The sequence below is a fragment of the Gasterosteus aculeatus genome, chromosome 1 (assembly GCF_964276395.1).
Source record: "Gasterosteus aculeatus chromosome 1, fGasAcu3.hap1.1, whole genome shotgun sequence".
NCBI lineage: Eukaryota > Metazoa > Chordata > Actinopteri > Perciformes > Gasterosteidae > Gasterosteus > Gasterosteus aculeatus.
In genome coordinates, this window is record NC_135688.1 from 2,176,166 (window position 1) to 2,199,265 (window position 23,100).

General features: G+C 51.1%; 1 protein-coding gene across 4 annotated transcripts in view; it reads left to right on the forward strand.

The window, feature by feature from the left end:
* The first annotated feature begins 2,858 nt into the window (after positions 1-2,858).
* The window catches only part of LOC120825194 (ephrin type-A receptor 4), a 45,091-nt gene continuing 24,849 nt past the window's right edge, over positions 2,859-23,100 (forward strand). For all 4 annotated transcript variants that reach the window (XM_040186670.2, XM_078107216.1, XM_078107220.1 and 1 more), the window contains exons 1-3: positions 2,859-3,227; positions 4,676-4,743; positions 9,068-9,731. In XM_040186670.2, coding sequence (XP_040042604.2) covers positions 3,131-3,227; positions 4,676-4,743; positions 9,068-9,731 — 829 coding nt within the window. In that variant the 5' untranslated portion in view covers positions 2,859-3,130. The remainder of the gene's footprint in view (positions 3,228-4,675; positions 4,744-9,067; positions 9,732-23,100) is intronic.

Below are 23,100 nucleotides of genomic sequence, written 5' to 3' on the forward strand. Positions count from 1 at the left end.
CAGATTCTAAAGTGTAAAGTTTTTTGATCCTCTCCTTCTGGAGATGAATGCTACTTATGTCTCCTTCTAACACGCTCAACAGCAACGTTTCTCATGCAAATACTCAGAAATGATCAAATGAGATGATGAGAAATAAAAATATCCCGTCACTGACGCAGCAGCGGATGTTTGGGGGAAGAAAGCCAGCTGCGAGCTCACAACTACCCACCGTGGCGTAGAACTGGCTAAACGTTTGGCTTAAATGGATGTTACCCGCCGATAAGCATGAGAGAAAACTACCAACACTACAGACATGACGTCCTGAAGGAACAAGTTGCAGTAACCAACATTTTAAAGTCCCAAATGTCGGAGAATTGTCCTGCGCGCACAAGTTTGTGCGAGTTTGTCTCAGCGGGCTGCCGCGCGTGTGTGTGTGCTGTGATTGGCACACAATGCAGATGTGTGGGCAGCAGATGCCATCTGGAGAAAGCGGGAGTGGGCTGGTGGAGGAAGGGAACGGGGAGGTGTGTGTGTGTGTGTGTGTGTGTGTGTGTGTGTGTTCTCCGCCGCTTCACCCTAAAAGGAAATAGAAAAAAGCCGATGGTTTTGACAGGGAGATAAAGGGAACGATGGGAGTGTAATCAATCAAAAACACTGTGACCGAAATAAAAGGAAGACAAGAGACACAATCCGCCCACTCGCACACTGTCCCGCCCGCCATCACAGCCCGACATTGTTGGGCGGCAAAACCTTTTTATTTTTTCTCATTTTTGCCATTGGTTGAAGAGATTGAAAGCAGCCCAGCAGGTGTCCCTCGGGCTTCTTCTTCTTCTTCCAAAGACTCCCTCGCTTGCTCTCAGGTGGTGAAAACAGGGGAAGTCCTCTGGGGACGGGATCGGAATGGTTCAGAGGACGGACCCGTAACCCCACAAAGGAAGACGTGTCGCATCCCTCAGGAGACTCTCGTGGAGCCAAACATTTATTCATTCTTCTTGACCTTCTTGACCTATCAGACCGAGACCTACGATGCGGATCCATAGCTGCCCTCGAAGACCGGCTACGAAGCTGCAGAAGCGTCCACAATGGCAACATCGCCCCCGATGAGGAAAGACCGGTTTCCCCGCATGGGCTTTAATAAACGTATCGTAGCCCAGTTTCGGGAGCCCGAGGTTGGTGTGGCGGCCGCAGAGAGACATGGGAACCGGAGAGCTTGGGATCTGCCAGATGTGCATGCTAGAGGCTACGGATAGCGTTTCCACAAAGACACAGTCGTATCTTTTGTATTTATGTATGACTCTGCAATGAGCGGAGAAGAAAAAGGGCATTCAGTCACCTGAGTGTGAGGAAAAGGTCTTAAAGTCAGCAGAGATTTAAAATGAATGCGACCCTCATTTAAATGTTGAAGATATAGAGTCCGCGTAGCAGAGAGGAGAATATTAAGCGCCTCCGGTGACACATGTGATGGCGTTCTGTTTTTCACTTCCTGCCCTCGGAAAGGAGCAGGAAGCAATGCCGCGTAGGCAGGGATGGATTACTACACCCACTAAATGACTTTTGATGAGACACGTACAACAAAGAGGACACAGAGTTACTACTGAAAAAAGAGACGACTAAAATGAACTTTGCAAAGAGACCAAAATAACCAAGAGATGCAAAAAGGCTGCAAAGAGACCAGCTACAAAACGCTTGGTGGCAGCAGATGGACTCAAAATGACTACAAAGTGACAGAAAACCACTATAAAGAAAGTGAAACACGAGGTGAAACTAAACAAAGCAACTGCAGGACAACAACACAAGCTTTTGATTTAAACTGCTTAAATACAACACAATTGAAAACTGAGAGTCGGGGCCTTTTGGACCCACAGGAAGACGCACTGTCATGAAGGTGCTGCTGGTGGTTGTGGAGAACCATCTCATGATGCACGCCGCCCGGACCCCCCCCCCCCACCCCCACCCTTCCTACCGCTGCAGTGGTCACATCTCGTGGTACCAACAGAGCTGGCTGTTCCAAAAGACCTGTGTGGGAGGACACAAAGGAGCCGCAGCACCCGGGGGCAGAACCCCAGAACCCCAACACAGCTGGCTTCTCTAGCACGCCGACAATGCAGCCTTTGTCCCGGAGCAAGGACTGAAGGCGGCATCCATCCCCGCGCACCCCTTCACCTACGCGGCTCCACAAACAGCAGGTCCGCTCCGCGCACCCCGTGCTGATGGACGAATCTTTGTGCTCATAAATACCCATAAAGGCTTGATAATAATAGATTGATAGCGAGGGAGAATAATCCAATAAAAAGCTCGCCGCCTGTCATAAAAGAAGACATTGTCGATTTCCTCAGAGTGCAATAGCGTGTAATGGTACGGAGGTCACGCTCCTGCGTGTTCCTTAATCCAATTCTGGAAGCAGAACAGGCGTCCACGCCTCCGCCAGGTGGCGACCGCGCTCCGAAGCGGCGGCCTCGGAGCGCGCCGGATGAGCGGCAGCGCACGGAGGACGCGCACCGGCCGAGGAGCGGTTAGTCGTTGGCTGTTCAGTCCAAGTTGAGGAAGCTGTGATTTGCGTGGACCTCATTTCCCGATCAAAGCTCAGTTTCTATGTATGACATGCAAGCATTGTGACCCCCCCCCCCCCCCCCTCCCCCGTTCCCCCCCTCCGACCCCATGTTATTTGGCGACTAACGGAGTTTTTTTTTTTTTACATCGCCTTTGTGCGTGGATGGTAAATGTGGAGCCGTCCCACACTGCCACCATCTCCTCCCATCTCTGCCTGGTGTTTACTGGTAAACGACGGGGTGCGTATTCAGGAGGGGGGTGCATGGGGGGTGGGGGTGCAGTTAATGATTTAAAGCCCCCCCCCCCCCCCTACCCCTACCCCTCATCCACTATACGTTTGGTGTGGATTGTCGGACTGCGCGTCAGAGCGCACATGAGAATAGACCCGCCTCTCTGCTTGTTCGCTGTGCGCTAGTTGCGTCTCTCCTCTCTGTCCGCTTCAAACACATATTCCACTGGGAGGGAGAGAGAGAGGGGGAGAGAGAGAGAGAGAGAGAGAGGGAGAGAGAGAGAGAGAGAGAGAGAGAGAGAGAGGGAGAGCAGGACCTGTGAGAAGAGCAGCAAAAGAAAAGAGGAGAGGAAACACGGAACAACGACACAAATGGCACTCATGGCAGGGATTTTGTTCACGGCCACCTTTCTTGTTTTTGGGATTTCTACGTTTGTTTCGCCGGCACGGATATACCCCCCCAATGAAGGTACGGTTGAGAAACAAGACTGGCCGCGGGACTTCATCCCGCTCGGTCCCCCCCCCACTCCTCTGTGCGTGTTTGGCTGCGGAGCCTCACTTCGTGGGCCCCTATAGTTGCGATAAGTAATGGGGGACAAATAACCGCCGACGGTCACCTTTACGCGCGGAGACTTTTTTTTTTTTTTAATCTGCGCGCAGCCGAAAGAGAAAGCGGCTCTCCAAAATGCGCATCGGCTGCTTCTCGGGCTCCGGCTCGTAGCTCGTGCCAGCTGCCTAACGGCGGGCAGCAGGACCCGCAGCCCCCGATACGCGCTGATCTAGAGGGGGGGGGGTCAAGCCTCTCCCCGCTTAAAGACAAAAACTAACTAAAAAGACGTGAGACAAGGCCCGCTTGGCAGTCAGCGGGAGGCTCGCGACGCACCCGCTCGTCGCGGCTCGGTTTCCTTTTTTTTTTTTTAGCGGAAGGTGATTATGGGAATGACAAGATAACGAATGGTTTTAAATGTGCCGTCCGGTTCTCCGAAATTAAAGAACTGTTCCAAAAACATAAATTACTGCTCTTCTGACGTTTGCTTTTCTCCGATTCACGCGGACGTGGAGACGCGGAGCCCGGCGCGCGTGCCGCGGGGGTTCGGGGTCCGGCGGCCCGCCGCGTCCAGCCGTCCAAATGTTCCCGGAGTTCTTGCGCAAATCACCGAATACGCGAAGCACTTTATTTGGTGTAAAATCACGACCCGTCGGACGCGCCGGGGAGGGGGGGCGGTGTGGGCTCGGCCGAGCGCGGTGACCCGCGTCCCCGGTGAAGACACGAAACACATGTTCCACATTTAAAAAGGATCAGTCCGCAGTCTCCCGAATAATTCATAACACTGACTTGCGTAACGGACTTATTTCTAAATCACGAGCGAGCAGCTGATTAAGCTGCACACCGAATTCAAAAAGCCCCCAAAAATAACGATTAAATAACCTCCATTTAGAGCCGACGCTTGAAGTAACGCTTCACGGACACGATGTTTTACTTTCTGCAGGACATATTTTGCAGAACGCGGGTCGGTCACTCGGGAGTCTTTTAAACTGCGTTTGTTCTCCAACCGCCAAGTTCATGCGCACGGCCCCCTAATTGGATCGAATCACGTCCAAAATGCCACATTTCACGAAGCACATTTGTCCTTTGCAACAAAGAAAACGTCCATATCTCAAGTGAAATCGATCGGAACGACGCGCGTTTAGTACAGCAGGGAATTACGCAATAGAACATATTTGTCCTGCAGTTTTCACTGTCTATGCGTACTGACATTCATCATGGGAAATATATTTAGATTCAGTATAACCACTTGTTTTGGGCGAAATCACAATAACCCATTTTTCCTGCCCCGCGTGTCCGATTTAAATATGCCACAATGCCGATGTCTCACCGAGAATGCCCGCTCACTTCTCCCATTCTATGTTTTCCAGTCACGTTATTGGACTCCAGATCCGTGCAGGGGGAGCTGGGATGGGTGGCCAACCCCACAGAAGGAGGGGTGAGTACCGCAAAAGAAGTGTCCCCCTTGTTAGGACGCACGGCCCCCTGTTGAGCAGAAACGGGGAGATAATATCCATGTTTGGACCGACAAACAGACACACAGCACTCTTTAATAAGACTTTGTCCTGGTCAGCACTTTATAGTGATGATTTATTGTGCAGCTGCCTGCACTGTGGGGACATCAGAGGACATCAGGGCATCGTTTTCAGCGTCTTGCACTCAAAAAACGGGTAAATCAGTGTAGAGAGAGGGCAGACATTTCGTCGTACATATAGCGACTCTCTGGAACAGCCTCCGTGGCCCCATGGGGTTCCCCAAATCTACTTTGAGAACCACCGTTCTATTAGCGCCCCCCCCCCCCCCCCACCCTCAATCGCCAACCCCTGCTCCCCCCTTCTCCTCGCTTCCCTTCTCTCTAACCACTCCGCGATGGTCAGATGCAGGGGCCGATACTGCAGCGGGCGTCAGGTTTCCTGAATAGACGGCGGATTGAATCGGTCTTTGTGGAGAAACTTCATATCCCTTTCCACCATTGAGTGGAGGAGAGGGAGCGGGGGAGAGAGGGGAGTTGGCAGCCGAGAGAGAGGCTCCTCTTGAACGGGATGAATGAAGGGGGGGGAGGTGCAGAGGGGTTTAGCTTGCCGCAGGACGAGTGGATCCTGCTGTAAAGCGACGAGGGGGCAACGGGTCGACCCGACGCGTGATCCCCGCGGTCTAATTGGTGTACCTACGGTGGCTGTGATAAGGGAGGAATATTGGGGCCCCCACGGTAGCCTCGGGGCAGGGACGGCTGGGGAAGGCCCTTGCCGTGCCAAAACCGAGTAAAAAAGCAATGCAGTGGGGGCCCACGTGAATAATTGTTCACATTGGATAAATGGCAGCGGGCTCCTCTATTACACAAATGTGATGCGCAAATGATCTTTTTTCATGTTTCATGAAAATTAATACAAACTAGAAAAGGCATTTCCTGCTGAAAATGCGTTGGAATGCAAAAAGCTGAAAGCTGCACTGAATATTTGAAAATAGCTGAAAATACAGAAAGTTGAAGGGAATTTGAATACATTTGCTGAAAAGCTGAAATGAATTTGAAATTGCTGAAAATACAGAAATGGGAGAAGCTGAAAGGAATCAATAGATTTGCTGAAAAAGCAGAAATGAAAACAGCTGAAATAAATTTGAAATATTGCAAAAAAATACAGAAATGAATATTAAAAAATTGCTGTTGATAGAGGCATAAGAATAGCTGAAATTATTTTAAAGAACTGCTGAAAATACAGGAAGTGGGGAAGCTGAATTTCAATAGATTTTCTAAAAACAGAAGTTGCAGGAGCTTAAATTTGTTTAAAATTGTTTGTAGTAATATTAGTAGTAGTATTAGTTATAATTGTGGTATTAGTAGTACTAGCAGTATAAGCAGTAATAGTAGGTTTAGTATCAATAGCAGTAGAAACAGCTGGAATACTATTAGCCATAGTAGTATTTCTTAATAACATTAGTAGTAGTTGTAGTATTAATAGCAGTAGAAATACTAGTAGTATGGTAGTAGAAGTATCAGTTGTAGTACTAGAAGTACGAGTAATATTCGTAGTGGGAGACAGAATGTTTGTTATTCACACTTAAAAGTTTTTAATTAATAGGCCTCATCACAGACATTACAGTAAAAATTCCCTCCATGGGGCTTTTATTTTGAAATTATTGGATTGGGTGGGGTGGGGGGGAGTAGATAGAGGGAGGGAGGGTGAGAGGGTGAGGAAGGGAGGGGTGGTGAGGAAGAGATAGAGGGAGAGAGAGAGAGAGGAGAAATAGACAGACATACTGACTGAGAGTGATTAACAGTGAGCAGAGGTCAGGGTGGAGGGGGGAGGGGGGGCTAGTGTCTTTATCATATTGGTCTGTTGACAGAAAGCATAGCTGCGTCATGTGACTCCACTAATCAGGTCATAGGAGCAGCTGTGAGTCACAGACAGATCCTGCAGCGTGTGAGTGCTCGTAACCACGACAACGGCGCACCTGTGATCATTAACGATCTACTGCAAAAGACAGAGACATGGCAGCAAGTTACACAGAATCCACACCTCAAACAAATGGGAACCAGCGCAAAACTATAACAGCTATCTAAAAAATACGGCGTTTGTATGAGACCCAAGACTCTACCGAACGCGTGGATGTGTTTTTATGTCTGTCCGGTAATAAATACGGCTCCTATGGCCGTTGACAAAACGTGTACCTTGTGGATTTTTGTGAGAAATATGTCGGCAGATTTGTATTGGAGCCTATGGGGCTTTTGGCAGAGGTTGTGTCACTCAAACACACCTTGCGCCAAAACTAAATAACTCTGGGATTCCATGAACACATTAATCCAATCAGCACAACCATACCCTCATTAATCTGAAGAAATGAAGCCTCTAGAGTGTATACTTTGGCTGCAAGGACAAAAGTTCCATATTTTTTTAACCAGATTCCTGCGATGCCCCACACTCTAGCCTCGAGCTCTCCACTCTAGCAGACGCAATACACACTCATGTAAAAGTCAGAAACGGAGCGAAGAACTAGTGAAACATAATCAGTGATTATGAAAAAAGTACAATAGATATCAAGAAGCAGTTTTTTTCATAAAATAGTTGAGACTTGTGTCAACATTTGAGAGTTGAAATGGTGTCTGTAGCTGAAAGATTGGCGAAGCTGAAAAATCTGAAAGTTGAAGAAGTTGAAGAGGATTTGAAAAGCAAACTCCATTTGAAAACCATGTTAAAATATTAATGATTATTGATTTATATAAATTCAAGCATAAGAGGTAGAAAGCTGAAAAGTCATAGCCCTCAAGCCAGAAAGGAGCTGAACATTTTAATATTTGAACGGTTTTAATAGCTGAAAGTGTGAAGGAGTTGAAAGGTGGCGCGGAAGAAATAGAAGAAGTTGAAGATGAAGAAATAAAGATTCGAAGAACAATACTTGGAATGCATCGTTAATGCATTCCAACAATGAGAGACAATTGACTAATGAATAGGGAATAGAGGGGGGGGGTAATTCCACCTTGTGCAGCTGTTGCCGGCTCTGGCTCTCCTCTGTGAAACCTGGCCAGCGTTGGTTCCCCTCCCCCGTCCCCCCCCCCCCCCCCGGTCCTCGCCGGCTCTATCACAAACAAGTTGATTGACAGGGTCCTGGCAGCAGCGCCGGCCCTGCATTCACCCCCTCATTACCACCAATTGGCCTTATTCTCCCACTTCCTCGCTATCGGCGAAAGGTGCTGCCTTATCTCAGCGCCGCTTGATTTCCACAACAAAGGGGGGGCTACGGGAAGGGAGTGGAATGGAACAGCAGGGAATGATAGACGTCTTCCCAAATCATACTGCCGCGGCGCTATGTATGTAGCATTACCCCCCCCCTCCTCCGGGGAAATAAGGCTTCAATCCAGATTGTTTATGATAAGGCGTCAAATCAAATCTGGCAGCGTAACCCATATCTTCCAGAGTTCCATTATGACTCCCCCCCCCCCCCCCCCCATTGGTACAGTTCTCTAAATGGTTGTAGCTGCAGCAGCCAAAGGCCTGTCTGCTCTTGTTTACAGCCCAGCTCGGTCAAAGACTCTATTTAAAACACACGGCGAAAACAGAACTCGCCGCTTTGAGCCTCTCAGGACGTGCTCGCATTCGCTCAACGAGGGATTTTATCATAAGTAAAACAAACATCCCCTCCTGGTGAAATTAAAGCAGGCCCCCGCAGGATGGAGCGATCCGTGATCAGCGCCCCCCCCTCTCGCCCGTGAGTTCAGGTGCACATGCGTGCCGCTTGTCTCCGAGCGTCCGTCGCGTACGCTGAAGTAAAGCCGGCGCGCATCACATGATCAGGTTTTTGCAAACGCATCATGTTGTGTTTTTGTTTTTTGTTTCCTTTCCATGTGTGAAGACGCCATTGTACTCGCCACGTCATTTAAGTGGAGGGAGAACTAATTACAAATTTCCTCTCCTGCGGTTTAGGGAAAGCCATGAATATTAATATCTTTATTATTCTATATTAGGACGTAACAAGTCTATTAGGTGCCATTCATAAAATATGCATTAAGTTTAGCCATTAATAAATTGCTGTGCCGAGACTCAAATATTGACTAATCTTTTTTGCATGCCCTTTTGCACCGTATCTCTCATTCTCGGCATGGATTGGCTCCCAGTTACGTGTGATACTTAAACAAGCCATTTTAATAAGGAGAGCGTTTGTTTTTTATATTTCTCGCCTGTAACCTCGGTAATTAATTTGCAGGTTGAGTCAGAGGTTTAAGAATATCCCAGTAACGTTTATTTCTATTGTTCTGCTCCTTTCTTCAGTGGGAGGAAGTGAGCATTATGGATGAAAAGAACATTCCCATCCGGACGTACCAGGTGTGTAACGTCATGGAGCCAAACCAGAACAACTGGCTTCGCACTGACTGGATCCCCCGAGGCGGCGCCCAGCGCGTCTACATTGAGATCAAGTTCACCCTGCGGGACTGCAACAGCCTCCCGGGTGTCATGGGAACCTGCAAGGAAACCTTCAATCTGTACTACTACGAGTCCAACAACGACAAGGAGCGCTACATCCGCGAGAACCAGTTCGGCAAGATCGACACCATCGCCGCGGACGAGAGCTTCACCCAGGTGGACATCGGCGATCGCATCATGAAGCTGAACACGGAGGTCCGGGATGTGGGGGCCTTGAGCCGAAAGGGCTTCTATTTGGCCTTCCAGGACGTCGGAGCGTGCATCGCGCTCGTCTCCGTCAGGGTCTTCTACAAGAAGTGCCCGCTAGCGGTGAGGAACCTGGCCCAGTTCCCCGATACCATTACCGGAGCCGACACCTCCTCTCTCGTGGAAGTTCGTGGCTCATGCGTGGATAATTCAGAGGAGAAGGAGGTTCCGAAGATGTACTGCGGGGCGGACGGCGAGTGGCTGGTGCCCATTGGGAATTGCCTGTGTAACCCCGGATACGATGAGCGCAATGCAGAATGCCAAGGTAAAGGATCGACATTTGTTTTTGGGGGCTTTTCCCTCTGCATAGATCCGTCTACCTTTTACCTCCTGCCTTTCTGTCTTTGTGTCTTTATTCTGTATGTTTGGTTTTATTGTTCCTTCCTCCCTCCATTCAGTCAACTCTCTGCAGTCTTCTATCCGGTGTCTGGCCGGCCGATAGAAGCAATGATGATTGTAACTGGGGTAATTAGCAGGCCCACTGGGAGGTGTCGTGCAATGGGATGTGTCCCAGGAGAATTGGTTGACACCGGAAGATTAAGGGTAGGGCTCCAACTGGTTTGCGCTACCTCGGCGTCTTTCAATCCCACCCGTTCTTTCTCTTATTCCCAATGGAGGCAGAAGCTGGGAAAAAGAGATAGACGGCTTTAGAGGAAGGCAACGAGATTGGAATGAGTTTATCATTCCGAGCAGGTATGAGAAGAATGAAAATACACAGCTGTGAGATGGGGTTGAAATAGTGCTATTTGGTAGGGGGGGGGGAAGCCCTTTCGTGGACAGCTCTTCTATTCTCAACTCGACATGATCCCGCAGCACGCTGTTTGATGAGGTTTGAAGGTCCCTGCCTTTAAATCAGGAGCATGTTAGAGCCTGCAGCCTGTTTTCGAATTCAGAACATTGCCCTGAAAATGCCCATTCATCCCTACCAATAGATCTTTGCTTCGAGGCTCTTGCAATACATGGCATTTTTGATTGATTTCCCCCAGAATTTAACTTGCTTGTTGTTGGATTGCTGTTCATTGCATGCAGCAGGGTAGTGCGGATAGCGTGTAGCAGTGGTCAGCAGCCGTTTTGTGGATCACATGCAGCATTTTGCCAAGTCGAGGCACAGTTGTCAGCCGGCCAGACCAACGGATGCCAAATTCTGCCCAGGATGGTTTATTGGTAAACCCCCATTTGCCACACAAAAAGCAGTGAGAAACAGCAGTCGGGGGGTCAGAGGCTGGGCACGGGTGATTAACAGGGGGACGAACCACTACACCTCTCCTAATTTACGACGGAGCCTTTATCACGGAGGACTAATTGCATGACAAACGGGTCTGGTGATTTAGGGGTACCATTAGTTGCTAGGGGGGGTGGTGAGGTGAAAGACGTTTGAGAGAGGGGGACCATGTTCGGGGTCTCCTTTAGTCTGTAAGTGTCTTTCTGTCATGCGGAATTCTACCGTCTCTTGTTTCAAATCCGAATAAGACCCTGATCTCATACTGAATACCCAACCAGCATTGAAATAGATGCCTTATCTCTTCACGTTAATTTGAAATACATAGTTGTTCCCCTACCAGAGAAGGCAATAAAGGAACCGGGATTTTACATTTGATGTGGCTGCCGCGGTCTCGTAGTTTCTGCCAGGATGGCTTTTCAAGCCAATACGTCCATTTAGTTCACATGTTACAGCCTCTGCTTTAGTTGGTTTCAGTATACACCCCCATCGCCGCCACTCGATTCTCTTCTTAGCTTCAATTACGCTGTTTCAGGAGTTTTCCCCCTCACCTGATAGCTCGCGCTGGGTTTTGACGCTGCACGCCGTCCGCCCGCGCGGGTCAGATCCAGTGGCCGAGAGGTTAAAAGGTGATGGAGGCCACTGTCAGACCTCAAGTGCACTGATGAGCTGGTTAATATTCCACAAAGTTATCGGCTCAGCGGGGGAGGGGCCATGTTGACAGAGGGAGATTTTTTGGGGGGGGGGGGCAGGGCGCCTATCAGGGGAGATATTTTTTCTTGTCACGTATCTAATAATAGTTTTAAAACGTCTACTAAACAGTTTGATTGGGTTTGAAAACCTCTCTTTTTAAAGGGTTTCTGTGGTGCACACAAGCTCAATTGTGCGCTCTCGTGCATGTGTGTGCCTGTGGTTGCCTTGTGTTCGTGTGGGGTTACAAGGGCACCTTGGCCCCTGGTTCCCAGCCCAGGATGAATGGGCTCTCCTCCATCATTGTTTGGGGCAGCAGTGGAGCCGGCTGAGGCTGGCGATGTTTGGAGGGAGTTCGGGGGGGGAGGGGGTGGGGGGGGTTGGGGGCGGGCGGGGGGGGGGGCGACGGGGTTAGGTTTAGAATTGTATTCTCCACCCCTGGCAGAGGTCAGGGGTCATCCCCTTCTGCATCCATCTTTGCGTTGCGTCCGACAGGGTCTTGGATCCAGGATTGATTAAGACGTCAGGATTTTGACAGCTGTGTGGTGGGGGGGGGGTGCATGTGTGTCTGTGCTCGAGGTGGGCCAAGGGTGGCCTACACCCAGGGGCCAAGGCGAGAGGGGCCAACCAGGGGCACCGGGGGCCCTGATCTAAGGAGAGGGGGGGGGGGCTCTGTCTGTTTGCGTTTGGGATCCCTTTCCCTGTTAACCACCTTCCCCCCTTGCGCTCTGTTGTTGAAGGTTTGGGGGTCAGGGAGTCCCCTCGCTCCTCATCTGGTGGGGGTCCCTACTGAGGAAGGGGGTGTGGGTGTTGATGAGGAGGGATTAGTGAGAACTACGTAAGTCATTATGGGGGAATGATAATCGCCTCGACTGTTTGCTTCCTCGGCGGAGAAACGCTTCTGCCGAGCCGCCATGTGCGTTCTCACGAATTTCATCAACTCTCAAGTTGTGTGTGTGTGTTTGTGTGTGTTTCCTTCGCATTATATTGTTATATTTGTCGGCGCATGTGTGTGTGTGTGTGTGTGTGTGGAGGATGGAGCTTGGCTGAGGCGTGAAGGTGACAGACACTTTTCACAGCAAAGGATGCCAGTTCATGGTTGAGCTGTTGACTTATAATCACCAGCAATCAACACACACCCACACACACACACACACACCTTATTGGTCGCTGACATTGCTTCAGAACAACTGAACCGAGTTCACATTTTTATCTCCTCGTCTTTTACATCTGAACTGTTTTCTTATATGGAGTCTCGTGTTTTTAGATAAAAGCAGCAATCTCAGCCTTCCTTTTCACCCCTTTGATGCGTTTATGTGTGTGTGTGTGTGTGTGTGTGTGTGTGTGTAGATAATGACTTAGGGCCTGACCGTGATGTCAGAGTGGAATCGGAGTATTTTCTCACCTGTGACCCCCCCCCCCCCCCCCTCTATTCCCAGCAGTCTTTACCAAGCTGGAAAATCTCATTCATAGTGGATTAAGAAGGTTTTAGGGATGAAGTTTCTCTCCTGTGTGTTACTCATTGTGTGTGTGTGTGTGTCTGTGTGTGTGTGTGTGGGTCCCCCCCCCCCAACACCCCCCCCCTTCTGTTGACAGTGTTAAATATGCGCTTGGGAGCATCGTTCTAAATCCACCACCTAATTGTATTTATCCCGCCGGTCCCCGATGGCTTTAAACACACAGGCTCAGTCCCCTGCTCTTCCTCGCCCACTTTTCCTTCCTCCTCCTCCTCCTTTATCTTTTGCATCCACTCAAATTAAGTATTGCATCCGCTTCGCCGACTCGGTCGCCTGCTCGTTGTTTTGTCTCTCCATGTCTTGCGTCTCCTCACACTTCCTGTTGCTTCAATGTCTCTTCACACGTCTCTTTCTCCATTTTTCTGAGTTTCTGCAAACACTTTTGCACGTTTTTGTTCAGTCCTTTATAGCCCCCCCGTCCCCCCCCCCCCGCCCCCCGCCCGCTCCGACCGCCGAGGTGGTTACTGTCTCTGGTGGCAGCAGCAGGAAGTGGGCTGCATAATGACATTACCGTTTACCTTTGGGGAGGGAGGCACATGAACACATCACCAGCTATCATTGAAGGATCTCTCCTACAACAGGAACCACACTTGTACTATTAGGAGACCCGTTAAGAAGTGGACCCACGGACATTCGTAAATATGTGTAGCAGATGCCGGGATGCTCCAGTGCGCGCGCACACACACACACACACACACACGCACACACACACACACACACACACACACACCACTGGTCACCAGAGAGGCTCATTTTGTGCTTTCTGAGTAGTTGAGGAATCAGGAGAGCAGGAAAGAACGGAAGAAAGAGAGGACGAAACGTCTCACCAGTGCCCCCCCCGTCCCCCCGTCCCCCCCTTCCTGCTGAAATAATTCCGTTTAAAGTTTAAAGTTAAAAAAAAAAAAGTCCTCTCAACACACCGGCGCCGGTCGGTAATTCAGCCGCCATTAGCCGAGGTGCTGAAGGGTTTTTTCCTGCCTGAGCGGCCGTCCGGCTCGTGTTTGTTCTCCCAACACTCGTCGCCTCTCCCTCTTCTCCCGCCGGCGGCCCGGCGCGCAGGAAGCCGCTCGCCGTGGAGCCGGACGCCGCTGCTAGCAGGGACGCGGGTAATTTAGCGTTGAAGCTAATCCAGAGGGGTTTTCAGGGTTTTTCTGGAGCAGAGTGCTTTATTCTATATAGAAATAAGAAGAGTCATCCAGGCAGTTTTGGACATGAGACCAAATAATAATATCTACGAATGGAGGGTGAAACATTCTGACGTCACAGTGCTGCAGAAACGCACAACGTTTAACGTAATGTGAAACTAATGTTTAGGTTGGTAGAACAAAGATTAGCCTTTATGTTATTACCACACAAGCTCTGACAGAATGCTAAATACTTACTCTGATTTCTTTCGATTTCATATATTCATATCCCTGTTTTGGGGGGAGGTCGGGGGGTCATTTAAATCTTCCGCCAATCTCAAGCGATAGCGCGTGAGCCTGGAAGCCGGCCTGCCACCGCGAGGCTAACCTGGGGGCGCTAACGCCGTCAGCTGGCGCGAGGATCACGTAGCTGTGGACGTGTCAAAGCAGGGGGTGTGAAAGGATGACGAGACGTCTCCTGTCCATCTCTCCTCTGCTCTCTCATCTTTTTGAAAATCATCCTCTCTTTGAAGCCCGTGATGGGAAGAGGGAGCGATTAAAGCAGTCAGCTAGCAAATTAGCATGTCAAAAGGCCCCCGGATCAACGCCCCCAGCTCTCTACCAACACAACCCCGGAGTCCTCTCGTCCCCGCCGCCCCTCCACCGGCTGCTTCCCTCCTTCTGCCTCCATTTTCTCCTGCGCCCCTGCACACTCCCCCTCTCGCTCTCTCTCTTCCCCCCCCCCTCGCTTTCTCTTTCCGCTCGCTTCAAATCTGTCTCTGAAAGCCGAGTTTTCTCCCTCCGCAGAGGAGAGGCGGCGAAGGGAGACGGATGTATGGGCAGAGAAAGACGAACGAGGGAGAAGTGGACGGCGATCAAGTGGACGGTTTTCAGAGAGAGAGAGATGTGATGAAAGAGAGAGAGAGAGGGAGAGAGAGAGGGGGAGAGAGGGAGAGAGGGCCTCTGCCACCTTCTTTGTGCAGGCAGACCTCTCTGCCGCCAAGAAGAGCGCCAGAGACGGAGACGAGGGGGTAGAAGGACACAAAAAACATGGACAGGAAGTGAAGTGGAAAGTAGATTTAGCTCCAGTCTGGTAACCAAGCTTTTTTCTGCACTTCACCCGTCGCTTCACCATGGCGCCGAAGTGTCTTTGATCTTGGCCAATGTGTTACTGATCGCGAGGAGAGTCGTGTGTGTGTGTGTGTGTGTGTGTGTGTGTGTGTGTGTGTGTCTATCTGTTCTACATTTACTCCGTGCATCTGCTGCGGCAGACGCATCACGCGCTGCGTCGTAAACCTCTACTAACGTTCCAATCGGGCTGCGCGATCGGAGCCCGCGGGACGCGGCGGCTCCTCAGATGGACGGCCAAGTATCCGACACTGGCGGGATGAGTGCAAACACCGTGGAAATGTTTCATCTCTCCTTCTCCGCCGCCGATTTCGATCGTAAGCGGCCTCCGTCCCGCCGGGGGCGGCAGTAGGTGGTCGCCCCCCCCCCCACCCTCCCCCCTCCTCCCCTCTGAGGGGCCGCAGGGTTCAGTGGCCGTATCAAAGCCTGCTCCGTGGTAATCAGTTAGGGGGTTATGACAAAAAGGCCTTGCAATAAGGAGCCGCTGTGTAATCTGATGTGCCCCGAGACTGGACGCGGTGTCCATTTTAATGAGCCCCCATATCCCCCTTTTCTAATCAGGGTGGTGCAGGAAATGGCATCCTGGCTCATTCACAGCAAGGAAACATCTTTTAATGGACGACATCTGTGGATGCAGTGGAGGTGCAGTGGGAGGAGGTACTCGAGTCCTGCTCATTACCTGCATGAGAGGGTTTGGAGAACTTCCAGGACTCGATTGGCTCAAGCTCATGTCATCCCCACAGAAGATGAACAAGCGCATTAGGAAATAGCTGCTTTGACAATTTGCAGGTTGAAGGGACAATGCTGCGTACATTGGGACAAAGGACAACATGTCCAACGAAATCCCCCCCAGGTGCTTTTGGGTGGGAAACAATCACAGGAGCTCACGATTCTGATGAAATATATTCAGGTGTTAATTTGGGTTTTATGGGTCATTTTTCGAAGCTCTTTGCGATTCCTCTTTGTGTAAATTTAGAACAACTGTTCCGGCTTCTTCTCTGTAGCAACAATGGCTGATGGGAATTATAGTATTTAGCGCCATCCACGATGTCTAACTACCTTATAACTATCCTTCATCCAGGTGCTTCCATGCCGGGGAACATTGACCGCATTGTGATTAAATGTCCACACAGCTACGTTGCTCTAGAAAATCACTGCTCCTGCCAACAAAGAGTCCAGCACTTGACTGAGTAAAAACCACGACTTGACGTTTTTATACTTTTTTTGGGGGGAGAAATCCGGGCAGACACAGTTTCCTTTGGACAGAGCCAGGCTCGCTGATTCCCCTGTTTCCAGTCCCGATGCTAAGCTAGGCTAACGTCTGCGGGCTCTAGCTAACACACCCACACACACACACACACACAGGCGACTCTTCTTTTTTTTTTACATGACGTCTAACACAGATACCTGCAGCCTCCGAGGTCGGGGGAGCAGACGTCTTGCTGCGAACACGTGCGCATGCACGCCAACGTGCAAGCTGCATGCGTATGGAGCCCACCAATGGCGCCGCCCGGGAGAGGCGTTACCTCTCCGCGGGAGAGCTGAAAATGTAATTTGGGGAGGTGGAGGTGCGTCCGTGCCGGGGCACGTCTGTGGGATTAGAGAACCCTGATCTGCTGCGAGCTGTCAAATACCGACGCAGAGGAGGGCGAGGAAATATGGAAAGAGGGAGACTCTCCCTGGAAGGATGACGGGGGAAGAGAGACAGATGGGATTGAGATGGAGGGAAAGTGGAAGTGATCGAAACGAAAACGAGGCTCGAAGAAATCCGAGCGGAGCGTGAATGTGTGTGTGTGTGAAGGAGAGCGGGAGATGAATTGACTGCTGTCTACGGCTCCTGATAAACGGCTGGAGATGTGAGAGGTGAAGTGGGGGGTTGTGGGTACCGGCGGTGATCGCTATTAGAACAAGCCGAGTGTGTTCGAGTCGCGACCTCCGGCCTCTGGTTGATATCACAGGATTATGCACAGGAACTTTAAATGGAAGAAGAAGCGTATTAGAGCTTCCTTTGTGAAGATACAACACCGGCAGGAAAAAAACACATTTTTCGGGCGCTGAATACCTGACGGAGCTGCCAAGCGTAGAGCAAACGGAAAAAAAAGTAACTCGACTCCGGGCGTCCTCGGGTGGCGTTCCCACAACAGCTTCAAAGCTCGCTACGCGTTGGAATCCCCCCCCCCCCTCTTTTTCTATTCGCCTCTTCCCTTCCGCCGCCGCGCCCGCACGTCCGTCCTCACATCAAAGCTAACGGCTAAAACGTTACACATTAGCAGAGTAGCCCCGTCTACGCAGCAGCCACACACACACACACACACCATGCAAGGCCGGGGGGGGGCGTGTATCGCTTCCACGACAGCCACGACCTCCGTGCGGTTTAGAGGGAGAGGGGGGAAAGAAAGTGAGGCCAGAGTGACAGCGAGAGAGGTCAAAGGTGAAAGCGGTGACTGGCAGACGGTTGGAGAGCAAGTGACCCGGGAAAAGTTTTGCGTGTTCCCTGACCGAGCACACGCGTGCACGCAGACACGCAAACGCACACATGGAAGTGCGCGTATTCCCCACCCCCCCCTTCCCACACACACACACACACACAGACACACACTCACACGCGCACAACGGAAGGTGCTTCGAGGCCCCAGACAGGCTGTCGTCTGCGAGCTACAAGCAGATTACTTGAGCAAACAAGCTAAGAATACCTTTCTTCTCACACACGTTCCGACCCCCCCCCTTTTCCGACCCCTCCTCGCGACGCGCCGAGCCGCCTCCGGAAAAAAGAAACGGCGAGGCCGATTGCGTTAATCTGGGCCCCCGAGCGCCCCGTGGGCGTGTCTCTGCTACAGTTAAGCATTGACGCTGCACGAGGCGTGTGTGTGTGTGTGTGTGCATGCGGGGGGGGGGTCTTGCGTTCTGTCCGATGCATCGGCGCTGGTTTACCCTTTTGGTTTCCATATTCGGACGCTGAAGTCGAGGTTTGTTTTGTTCTCTCGCTTCGTGGCAACGACATCATCGCATGTGAGGCCGCTCACCTGTGGGAAGCAGAAAGGTCGGGAACACTGAGAGTCCTTTCAGAGTCTATTACACTGAAATTACCCAATTATGGTCATTATGATCCCACTTACGTGAGTGTACTCGCATCACAAAGTTGAGAAGATATAACTACACTGAGCCCGATAAGCCAAACAGCTTTGTATTGTTAATGGAAGTGAGAGAAAATTAGAACAGAAAAGAGTAAAAAGTCCGTCAATCATCAGGAAAAAGGTCTCTATTCTCTCTCACAGCCTCTCATTTTTTCCTTTCAAATAATAAAGATCTTTTAGAATTATCTTTTGTTTTCTTGAGAGATAATTTGGGAAAAAATAGATTGATGACTTTTTTTGTAAACTAAATGGACAAACAGATTCTTTGAAACAATAATTGACTGATAATCAATAATGAGTAAAGAGCTGCAGCCTCTTTCTTGACAGAGATTCTTTTGAGGATTATAAAAGCCGTACTGTAAGCTGCACGCAGTAATTGTACAAATGCCGGTCCTGGTGCTTAATGATTTTCTGTTCAATTTGCTGATTTAAGCTCAGAACATTCTAACACTTATTAAAATGGAGCCTTGGTTTTTCTTAATTAATGTCACAATAACCAAATCCCACATGACATCTGCTATTACAAAATCTATACGACATTGATTACTGGCCCAGCTGTAGAACACAACACGTGCAACGGCAGCTTGAATAAAAGTAAAGTCAACACATTAAATTGACCAAACAGTTGTGTTGTCTGAGTTGCGTAGGGGGGGGTGGGGGGGGGGGTTTCAGCAATATGTCGTGTGTGTGTTTGTGCTCCAGTGCGACGCGTGGTTTGCACTTGTTTACCGCATTGGACATGAGGCCCCACCGAGGCGGCTTCCCTATCGCCTTCCCCTTCCTGCTCACCTATTCTTAGTGTGCGTTTGTGTGCGTTTTCCTCACACCGGCCCCCTTTTCTCTGACCCATTCTCCTCACTGCGGTTCCTCCCGTCCCCGAGTGCAGCGGCATTAGCATGCCCCCCCCCCGGCCACCGCCCCTCTGCCTTTTTGTCATAATTGTATTGAAATGCAGCTCTTTTCATGGTAAACAATGTCAGGAAGGCATGCTAGATACACACACAGACACACACGCAATGCCCAACATCAGACCCTGGAGACCTCGGGGAAATTGACCGAGACAATACGTTGTTGGAGTTTGTTTACCTCCCGTCGTCGTCCCCGCGCTCACACCGAGCCAGCTTGTGTCGTTTTGTGTGTCTGCACATGCATGCGTGGTTGTGCAAAGGGCATCCGCGTAGTCCAGAGGGCCTTTTGAAGGGCTTTGCGTGCATACCTGACAGCGCGCAGGTGTGCATGTTTGCGTATGTGTCTTCTGTCCTGTGTGTCTTGAATTATAATCCACCACCCGCCTGCTGTGCCAATCTCAGGGCACAAAAGCCCCCCCCCCCCCCTCCCCCGGGGGGAGGTTTGGCGCCCGGCTTCGGGTGGTGCCACCATCGGGGATCTGCAGCGGTGCCAGAGTGGAATCTGAGTGGTCTCGCCGTTCACCTCCACCAGTCAGGCAGCGCTTCCCCAAACAAAAGATGCGTCTGTGTGCTGCCCGAATACCTCCGTCCGTCTCCCGTCCGTCTCCCGTCCTTTCGTTCCCTGCGCTCATGTTCTTCGAGGACGGGCCGAGTGCAATACTCGGATATACGTCCATTGTACTAATATTCCTTCTTGAGGCCGGGGTGGAGGTATTAGGCAGGAAGTCGAGGCCTACGTGTCAATAAGAACGTGGAGACCTCGGTCCTCAGGAAGTCCTCACAACAATATTTCTGTTATGCAACAGTAAAGGTGGCGCCACAGTGCGTCCTCCGCTATCCGATACCACTGGCAGCAGGAAGTGGTTTGTTAGGCTTTCAGAGGTCCGACACAATCCGTTTTGAAATTAGCACCTTTCTGGAAGCACTTCTGGTGTGTTTTGGCGATTTTAACGCGTTCTATGAAAAGAACGATTCATGTGCGGTTGTGCGTCTCTTAATGGTGCCTCTGGCGCCCTTGTGCGTCAGGCACGGACGTAATGAGTAATGTAACGTAATGAGGGGGGCGGCGGCGGCGTGGGGGGGGCCCTGATGGATCGGTGCTGCTGAAAAATACCGTTATAAATCATCACTCCATTTGACAAAAGCCCCCCCCCCCCCCCCCCCCCCCAGCATCAGCAGCTGATCGTCAGCGTGTCCCCGCATTTTAATACGGACGATACCAGTAGTATGACCCCCCCCCCGCCCCCCGCCACCCCTCAGCCCAACTCAGGTCAAGGTCAAGACGTGTCACGAGTGTTGCTCATCAATCACGGCGGTCAGTTTCGGCGGCCGTGTGTCCCTCATCCATCACGCTGATGGGTTCCGCTGGCCGTGTGGCTGCGTGTCGCCGTCGGGGGGGCCGGAGGTAATTAATAACCCCCCCGCCGATGGAGATAATGAGTTTAACCTGCTCCGCTCGGCTGCTGTTCTGGTGACAGATGCTAACGGTCAGCGGCTAGTTATCAATGCTAACATGCCGGTGGCTCAGGTATTCTTTCTCTTTTATTATCTGTATCCGTTCATTGTTGGGTACATATATCAATGTCTAAAATATTAATTTAGGCCTTTGACTGGGGGGGTGGGGTGGGGGGGGTTTGAATAGGGATTCTGTGGCTCCTCAAGGCGCAGGAGAAGGAGAAGACTCCTTCCTGAAAGTCACCTGAAAGCGCGTCTCTGAGGAGGACGCCTGCTCTCCTGAAGAGCGCTCGCTGTTGAAAGAAGACCGAAAGAAGAGTGACCCAACTTTTCATCGCCCAAAGAAAACAAAGTGCCGGCTCGAAAAGAAGGGAAAACGGCGCAGCTTGAACCCAATTCGACTCGCTTTACTTTTTAGCGTAAGACGGTTGATTGTCCTGCCTGGGGAGGCCTACGTATTGTGCGCCGTGCGCCGTGTGTGTCATATTCCTACAGCCTTTGTGGGCGTTTATTCTTTTCGGGATGGCTACTGTAGCGCAGCTCTGCTCTCATGCGTGCTGGATGCTCTGTTGAGTGGCGGCCGTCACTGTATCACCAGCATTCGGCCAGCAGATCCTCCTCTCATTCACTTCCTCGTCGCTCTCCTCCCTCCTTGCTGACCAGACGTGCTTCATCTTAGAGACAACAGGGATGGAGATAGAAAGCGGGGGGGGGGGGGGGGGGCGGACAAAAGGAAGAAAAGAAAAAGTGCTAAACCCAGAGGAGAGGATTGAATGGGTGAGAAGGGGTGCTGGGGGAGAAAAGGAGGGGAGGAATGCGACGTCTATGAGGGGGTTCAGGTTTTTTTTGCCTTTCCAGAGGAGAACAGTAAGTCACCGGCCTCTTTGTCTGCCTTTGATCCCTCGGCTCAGGGATTTGGCACCTGACAAACCCGTCTCTGTCTGAAAGGAGGCCTGCCGAGAGAGAGAGGGAGAGAGGGAGAGAGGGAGGGTGGGAGAAAGAAAAGAGAGTACAGGCGAGTTAGTGAGCGGCGGGGCAATGAAAAACTATGAAAAAGATGGTGTGGGCACATTGCGTGAGACATTTGAGAGCCGTATGAGAGGATGCGATGAGAGCGTTCTCAGCTCACATCCCATAAAAAGAAAAGAACTAAATACGTGTGTGAGTTCCTGCGTCTGTGGGTCTGTCAGAACCGGCCCTGACGGTGATAAATCCAGCGGGTCTTCAGGGAGATTCCTCTCTGAAGCCACGGCCTCTTGGACCACCCACTACTGCGGTCTCCTCCCTCACACACGCACACACACACACACACACACACACACTCCTAATAGGAAGCAAATCCTGCAGCTTTCCCCCGATTTCCAACCTCTCTTTTCCCTCCGCCGCTTCTCTCTGCTGTAAACAAGGCCTCAAAACGTTGACATCGCGTTTTCAAACCATTTCTGTTTCAAAAAAGAAAAGAAAAAAACGCAGATGAAGATGATGAAGCGAGAGGGATTTGGAGTTCGCCAAACAGTCTTTGGCAGCCGGTGAGGGGAGGTGGGGGGGGGGGGGGGGGTTGTGAGGTAATTCCGGGACAGCTTAATAAGGGGAAAACTCATCAAGCGTGCACAGTTTGAGGCGGGCGCTCTTAGACTAGCGTCTCTCTAAAGAGGCTCAGGCCTGAAGGCTGTGAAGCATGGGACTCAATTAACTCTCCCTTCAGCGTTTTAGTGAGGGCACACGGTCTCAGGCAGCTGCTCGACCCCCCGGTCTCAACCCCCCTCCTGGTCAGCGCACATGTAGAAAAAAAACAACCCTGGCAAAAACGTTGTGTTTTGTCACCTGAAGCGGTCACAACCTCTTCGGAGAGATTGCTTTTAGAGACAGAGAGATGAGACAAAGTTCCTCCCGGCTAATCTCTCCCCCACCTTCTTCTCTCTCCTCTGCACAGCGCCGGAGGCTTCACGCTCCCCTGCGGGCTACAATCAAAGGGACCCTTAGCTTAGCGTTAGCAAGCGAAGCGGCAGGGATTTAGCACTGATTGACTGGGAGTGGGAGCGGGGCCAAGAATGGCACCGCGGGTGGCAGCTGGACTGGCTCGGATGAACCCCACGCCGCCCTAATCCAGCGGTTAGAGCGAGGGGGGTCAAAGAGCCGCCGAGACAGCGAGTTCCCGGCATTCTAACCCTTTCTGTTTCTGTACGTGCGAGCGCGTTGGCGGCATCGATGCGGCGTGTGTTTTTGTTGGAGGACGGACCTCCACCCGGATGTTTAGACATCGGCCTGATTTGTTTTTTCGCGCGGTGACCACATGTGGGAGTTGGTTTATGCGACTGTCCCTTTGTACGAAGGGTCCCATGATCCACGCCTTCCACACGCAGACCGTTAGTGTGAAATCATCTGACATAAATGGGGTATTAAATTGCGTCCCCCCCCCCCTCCCCCCCGGCCCCCATGCCGTTTCGCCGCCCACTGCC